This window comes from Palaemon carinicauda, chromosome 12, assembly GCF_036898095.1.
Source record: "Palaemon carinicauda isolate YSFRI2023 chromosome 12, ASM3689809v2, whole genome shotgun sequence".
NCBI classification, from domain to species: domain Eukaryota; kingdom Metazoa; phylum Arthropoda; class Malacostraca; order Decapoda; family Palaemonidae; genus Palaemon; species Palaemon carinicauda.
Window position 1 is genome coordinate 67484220 of NC_090736.1, and position 7809 is coordinate 67492028.

Sequence of the window (7809 nt, forward strand, 5' to 3'; positions counted from 1 at the left end):
CAACAACCTACATCTCATGATTTTCTCGCCCTAGCAGTGAAGAAAAGGTTTCGGTTCTCAAAGGACAAAATCAACTTCATTGAAGAGTATAAGTCAAGTTCAACTAGGAGACAATATGAATTATCTTGGAGGAAGTGCGTTTCCTTTGTGACAACAAGGCGACCAACAGAAATTTCAATACATTTCTGTCTCTATTTCTTCATCTACCTACTTGAACAAGGCCTGGCTTCCACTACGATAACTGCGTGTAAGTTGGCCCTGACGAGACCTATTCTATACACCTTTGAGGTGGACCTTTCAAGTAAAATCTTCAATAAGGTCCAAAATCATGTGCTAGACTCAAGCCGGCAACCCCTCCAAAGCCCATCACATGGTCGTTGGTCAAAGTCTTGCACTATGCTTCGAACCTAAACAATGAGTATTGTACTCTAAAGGATCTAACACAGAAGTCAGTTTTTCTGTTCGCAATAGCCTCAGGAGCTAGAGTTAGTGAAATATTGGCCTTATCAGAAATGTAGGCCATATTCTGTTCCTAGACATGATCATACTACATAGGAACAATTCTGTAGTGTGATTGATGAGTTTAAGTCCAAAACTCGGAATGAATTCAACCACGATGACGAGGTTGAGTGTTGTCCTCTGAGTGGGAAGCGTCTCTTGAGTATATACTTACTCCTGATCATTGAAGACCGCTCCCTCATGGGCTCGCCCTTGAGTTGAGAAAGACGTCACAGGCTGAGTGGTTGCCAGGAGAACTGAACCTTTTTTTCCCGATCCTGCCTTTCTTGCCAAGAACGAGCTGCCCACCAAGAGGTGGGATCCTTGGAGAATCTGCCCACTGAAGGAAGATGTCTCTCTACGCCCAGTAGAGTGTCTTAAGGTCTATATTCGAAGAACTTCAGACTTCAAGGTGGGACAGCTCTTCCGAGGCGAAACCTGAGGATCAAATTTATCCTAATACAACTGAGAGCAAAGCTTACCTACTTATTCGCAGAGCGGATCCTGACAGCTCACCCGCAGGTCACGATCCAAGGAAAGCTGCTTCTTCGTTGGACTTCTTCCAACATAGGGGCATTAGAAGACTCCACTCATACATTGAGTGGAGATCATCCAGAGTCTTTTACAAACACTGTACGAAGCAAGTACATGAAATAAAACATGTTGTGGTGGCGGCGTGTAGTGTTATAAAACCCGTCGTATAGCGCAGTAATGAACAGTGAACTGCTTTGGGACTGTCCAGTGCATTGGGTGCAGGGGTACATTTACCCTCGAGTGCAAATCACAACGATGATTAACACACTGTTCCATATAGGTGCATATTTGACCAATAACACCAGTGCCGAGAGAACGTTGCGTCACGGTGTTCATGCATTCCCAAAATCTGTACAAGTCAGTCAGATTTGGTTTCACATCTCCATTGAGTAGCATCATTTCGATGAAATTACATATTTTTTCTACAAGAGAAAATATGGACCCTGATGTGTTTTCAATGCTGGATCAGATTCATACCCTATTGTAACTACATTTGATAATCTAGTTGCAAGGTAGAAATACTAAACGTATTTGCATCTTATTGCTGCTATCTCAGTTACAGACAAATAAAGCATACTAGAGTTAAATAAACCCTAGAGGGGCCTAACTTGAAATCAGAGTACACATTTCCAAGGTATGTGACAGGTAATCTCTAAATATCACCTTCCGTTCCTACGGAAAATCAAGCCTTGAATCCTTATTGTCGATGTCGACACTTTCCCTGCAGGGGGCAGGATGCCCTAAGCCAGTTCCAAGCTTAGTGGAAATGACAGATAACAGTAATGTCATATACAGGTCTAAGAGACCAGATAAGGACCACATTCAAGGTAGAAGGCACTTATACAAACCCACAGATATAGTGCTTTAAAGTTAATTCTATGATATGCTTCCATCAGGACGACATGGCTGAGCCCAAAAAAATGGATTTTGAGCAAAGCGAAAAATCTATTTTTGGGTGAAATAGCAATGTTGTCCTGATGGACCCACCCTCCTTTATTGATGATCCCACCCGAAACTACTCTATCTGCGGCTATTAGCGCTTAAATGCAACAAGGGAATAGCAGCCGGTGATAGTAAGGAGAGGAGGTCCACCGGGTACCTAGATAACGGCTCCCCTTTTGTTCACCACTCTTCCCCCCTCAAAGAGTTAAATCTATTCGGGGTGAAGATTGCTATAAGTCGTATCTAAAAAATACATCCCCTGATATTATGCGACATCCTTAAAGTTATATTACGGATGAATGGCGTCAGGAGTTAGAATTCTGGAAACCTTTGGTTTATTTCTCTAGGAGTATTACTGTAGCAAATATCTCTTAGGAAGGCTACCTAAAGGAATCTTCCATTAGGACGACATGGCTAGCTCACCCAAAAATAGATTTTTCGCTTTGCTCAAAATCAGTTTTCTGGGCTCTTTCCTTTTTCTGAGCAGTTTCATTTCCCCCATTTCCTTTTTTTTAGGTGTTCTATTTCCCCCCATTTCCTTATTGCGGTCTGTTTAATTTATACATTTCCTTTTACCCGACTGATTCATTTACACCATTTTGTTTTTCAGGGCATTTCCTTTTTCCTGGCTGCTTCATTACTCCAATACCTTTCTACTGTGCTCTTTCATTTTCCCATTTCCCCTTTCTTGGCTGTTCTATCTCCTTTTTTGTGGTGTGTGTTTCATTTCCCTTTTTCCTTTTTGCCTGGCAGTTCCATTTTCCCCATTTCCTTTTTTCGTGTTATTTCGTTTCTCCCATTTTACTTTTTCTAGGCTGTTTCATTTCCCCCATTACCTTTTTTTTTGGTTATTTCATTTCCCCTATTTCATTTTTCTATGTTTTTTTTTTTATTTCGCCCATTTCCTTTTTTCCCTGCAGCTCCATTTACGTAATTTCCTTTTTGCCTTGCAGTTCCATTTCCCCTATTTCCTTTTGTAGGGTTATTTCGTTTACCCTTTTCATTTTTCTAGGCTTTTCCATTTCCCCAATTTCCTTTCTGTCCTGCAGTTCCATTTCCCCAATTTCTTTTTTGCCCTGCAGTTCCATTTCCCCCATTTCCTTTTTGCCCTTCAGTTCCATTTCCCCTATTTCCTTTTGTAGGGTTAATTCGTTTACCCTTTTCATTTTTTAAGGCTTTTTCATTTCGCCCATTTCCTTTTTGCGCTGCAGTTCCATTTTCCCAATTTCGTTTTTGCCCTGCAGTTCCATTTCCCCAATTTCCCTTTTGCCCTGCAGTTCCATTTCCCCAATTTCCTTTTTGCCCTGCAGTTCCATTTTCCCAATTTCCCTATTGCCCTGCAGTTCCATTCCCTCCATTTTCCTTTTTACCTTGCAGTTCCATAACCCCCATTTCCTTTTTGCCCTGCAGTTCCGTTTTCATCATTTCCATTTTTAGAGTAATTTCGTTTCCTCTATTTAATTTTTTAGGCTCTTTTATATCCTTTATTTTCTTTTTTTGGGTTATTTTGTTCCCCTTATTTCATTTTTTATGCAGTTTCATATCCCCCCTTTACTTTTTCTAGTTATTTTGTTTCTCCTATTTAAATTCTTTTCTAGGCTATTTCATTTATCCCATTTCCTTTATTTGGGTTATTTCGTTTCCCCCTTTTCTTTTTTCTAGGCTTGTTCCAATTCTCCCATTTCCTTTATTCTGGTTATTCTTTTTCCTCTATTTAATTTTTGTAGGCTGTTTCATTTCCCCTATTTCATTTGCCTAGGCTTTTTCCATTCCCCCATTTTCCTTTTTCCGGTTATTTCGTTTCCCCTATTTCATTTTTCAAGGCTTTGTCATTTCCCCCATTTCCTCTATTTATGTTATTTCCTTTCGCCTATTTCATTTTTCTAGGGTGTTTCATATCCCCCAGTTTGCTTTTTTCGGGTTTTTTTTCTTTTACCCTATTTAATTTTTCTATGCTGTTTCATTTTCTGCCTTTCCTTCCTGCCCTGCAATTTCATTTACCCCATTTAATTTTTGCCCTTCATTTCTGTTTCCCCCATTTCCTTTATTCTGATTATTTCTTTTACCCTATTTCATTTTTCTAGACGGTTTCATTTCCCCCCTTTCCTTTTTGTCCTGCAGTTCTATTTCCCCTATTTCCTTTTTTTTGGGTTAATTCCTTTCCCCATTTCATTTTTCTAGGCATTTCCATTTCCCCCATTTCTTTTTTGCCCTGCAGTTCTATTTCCTCTATTTCCTTTTTTTCGGGTTAATTCCTTTCGCCATTTCATTTTTCTAGGCATTTCCATTTCCCCCATTTCCTTTTTGCCCTGCAGTTCCATATCCCCAATATCCTTGTTTCCCTTCAGTTCCATTTCCCCCAATTCTTTTTTGCCCTGCACTTCCATTTCCCCCATTTCCTTTTTGCCCTGCAGTTCCATTTCCCTCATTTCCTTTTTGCCCTGCAGTTCCATTTCCCCCATTTCCTTTTTGGCCTGCAGTTCCATTTCCCCAATTTCCTTTTTATCCTTTAGTTCCATTTCTCCCATATCCTCTTTGCCCTGCAGTTCAATTTCCCCCATTTCCATTTTCAAGTTATTTAGTTTCCCTCATTTAATTTTTTAGGCTGTTTCATATCCCTCATTTCCTTTTTTGGGTTATTTCCTCTCCCTATTTCATTTTGCTAGGCTTTTTCATATATCCAATTTCTTTTTTGTTATTTTGTTCCCCCTATTTAATTTTTTCTAGGCAGTTTCATAACCCCCATTTCCTTTATTTTGGGATATTTCGTTTCACTTATTTCATTTTTTTGGGCTCAGCCATGTCGTCCTGATGGAAAGTTCCTTTAGGCAGCTTTCTAAGGGATATTTGGCTACAGTGATACTCCCAGAGAATTGACCACAGGCCTCCAGAATTCTAACTCCTGGCGCGACTTAAGATAACTCTAAAGGATATCGCATAATATCAGGGAACGTATTTCTTGATACGACACATGGCAATCTTCACCCCGAATAGAGTTTTCGCTCTGAGGGGGAAGAGTGGCGAATTTGAAGGGGGGCCGTCATCAAGGTTACCCGGTGGATCCCCTTTCCCGTACTACTACAGCATAACCCATTTCTTTTGTAGTAACGAATTAAGTATGGTGTATCTCCCATCTATTCTCGGTTTTGTTACTATTTCAAGGATTATTATCATGCATTCTCGAGCATCTTCATCCTCTGGAAAGTTGAGTATTTAATCTTTCCTGTGTATAAATTTTGGCTCCCTTTTCACAGTTAATTTGCATAATTTAGATGTGTTTGGCAGAGCAGAGCCTGCACCGGAGGCGGCCATTTTGGACCACTGTCGTATGCATAAATGCTTTATTTAGTTAGTAGTACGACGTCCCTGGTTTGTAGCTTTAATGAATTATAGCTATTTAGGCAATTTATATGGGTGAAGATAAGATTATACATGTAATATTTCCTCTTCTGTTAAATGTTTCGATAGTATACGATAAGTCCTCGGTGATGTAGTGTAGCCAAGATCCCGACTCGAGTTAGGCTAGCCTAATGCGTTTTAGAAAACTTTAGTAACGTTATCCCCGTTTATCCTCCTGTATCGTTTTTATGAATTCAATCGGAGATAGTACAACTCCTAGAATTACTAGCATAATTCAATACTCATCTCTTTTAGAGATTTAAGGATAAACCCTTCCTTACCTCTGAGTGCCGCCATAAGGCGGCAACCCTATCTTTGGTCTTGTCGTAGAGTAGTATACTCCGGCTTGACTAGGATAGTGTATCTGTCTTCCCTCTTTGCCGGTGAGCATCCCGACTTTGAAAGATGACAGTAACTCAGAGTATTCAGTCTTGTTGTCGGCAACTCTACCGGTGGGGATTAGTCATTCCTCTGCCGGTTTTACGGTTGCCGGCATAGGAAGCCTGGCTTTCCTGGCCCACAACCGATAGTGGTAGTACAGTTGCCGCCACCTTCTCCCTTGTGGTTTAGAAGACATGTCTTATATCCGGCAAGGTCTTAGGCTGAGGAATCGTTATTCTTCTGCCGGCCAAGACGGCGCCGGTATAGGAAACGATGTTTCCTTATTTTGCTGCCGACAGCAAAATATAAGACCCTTTTCCTTCCCCTTCTGTCCTTTAGTGACAGCTTAGCCGTCACAACTTCTGTGGCCGGTATTCTACAATCTCCCCACTTGCTGGGCTGATTACGATACCGGCCGGGCTTCCACAAAGGTGGCTAGATTGCCGCTTCGACCTTCCCCCTAACGGAAGCAAGGCTCCGGGAAAGGTTGTGCCGGCCATGACGGCTGCCGGTGGGAGACCCTATGCAACTCTGAGTATTGTTCAGTCCTCTCTTGGACTGTCATCCTCAAACCCTGGAACTGGCAATGCAGCCGGCAACAGATATTGTGGCTGGATAGAAGCTAGAATTAATACATTCTTTCCCCTTCCATTTGAATCCTCATTCCGGAAAGAAGGCAGTAGAGGCAGTAGTCCCTACAACCCTGATTATTGTACTAAACTATAATAATACGGTAGCCCTTCTCTCCATGCTTTCTCTCTCTCTGTTGGCTAGTACCGCCAGGTACTAGCCTAACCGGCAGTATGCTGGCAGAACTACAGTATAAGACTATTCAGTAGCCAGTATTTCTGCAGTAAAGTAAATACAGCAGTTAGAAAACTGCAGTATATAATATACAGTAGTATGATTTCCAACATATTCTGTGTTCCCTTTCACAGTCCATTGTTGAGACCGCTTTATGATTGAAGTGAAGTATTTCTTCAATACCCTGATGGATCTCAGATCATCAGAACATAATATCCTTATCCTACAGTATTAATATTCACTTGTGGTGGAGTTAGTGCTTGTATACTCTGTCTCCAGCTCTATGTTCTAGAGCTATTCCACCTTATATTTCCCTAATAAGGAAATTCTAAAATATAAACATTGGGGGAGGTCACAGCAATTGTCTGGATAGGAAACGCAGATATGTCTTTCCTATTTCTTTTCTAGCTTACTATCCTAAGCTATAATTATAATAGTAAGATCTATTAATAGAATGCATGTAATTAATTTATCAATGTGATAAATTACCCCATACTCATTTCACTCTTTCGTTCCTTACAGAAGGAGCTCAAGGTGAAGTGCGCAGTCATGTAATGCAACCACAAAAGTAGGAACTTTGGTGACCACAACATGTGCAGGTCTCATGCCCCCTGTTCCATCGCAACTGAAACCCTGAGACACTGGGACCCTAAGGGTTGCAACGTCTGCTCGGCCTTGATGACCGAGGGTTTCGGAGATCCCAAGACATCAGAGTCGAGGGATGCTGCGAGGGAAATGCTTCGGAAGTGGGACCTTACCTACCAAGCGACGCTATTAGAAGCCCGCTGTTCCCTAAGGCAACACCTGATGCGGTGGTGCCCCAAGCACGGCCCGAGCCTCCTTGCGTACAACTAGCGCTAGAGGCCGACATCAATAAGGTGCTAGAAGGCATGGACATCCATCAGGAGAGGATGTCAGAGGTGTCCTTGGACACCGAAAAGGATCTTCTTCAAGAAAACCCTCAAGAAGAGGTGGCCCAGCCACCCGAGGAGGAAGAAGAATCCGTTTCGACAGAGACGGAAGACCCTCTGCTGTCTGTGACGGCTTTTCAGCCTGTGCTGTCAACCTCATCGGCTCACACTCCTCAACTAGCCCCGCTGTTCCCTTCAGGCCAAGAGTTCATGGCACATTTCAAGCAGTTGATGGATACTTTCCGCAAGGAACAGCTTGAGATGAGGAAGGAATACAGGGAAGCAAGCCACATAGCTGCTTCTCGCAGCTCCTACAAATGACCTAGAGTATCTGACTTGC

The 7809-nt window shown here is 41.9% G+C and overlaps 1 protein-coding gene and 1 non-coding gene across 2 annotated transcripts; one reads left to right on the forward strand and one right to left on the reverse strand.

The window, feature by feature from the left end:
- Positions 1-538: 538 nt before the first annotated feature.
- On the forward strand, positions 539-744 carry LOC137651365 (small nucleolar RNA U3). The gene has a single exon (XR_011046097.1). It is a non-coding gene; the product is annotated as a small nucleolar RNA U3 (small nucleolar RNA).
- A 2399-nt stretch (positions 745-3143) lies between these two features.
- On the reverse strand, positions 3144-4541 carry LOC137650868 (golgin subfamily A member 6-like protein 7). Its single transcript, XM_068384023.1, has 2 exons — positions 4186-4541; positions 3144-3378 (listed from the first exon to the last, which is right to left on the reverse strand). Exons 1-2 carry the CDS (start codon positions 4539-4541, stop codon positions 3144-3146), a joined length of 591 nt encoding a protein of 196 aa, XP_068240124.1.
- Positions 4542-7809: the final 3268 nt, after the last annotated feature.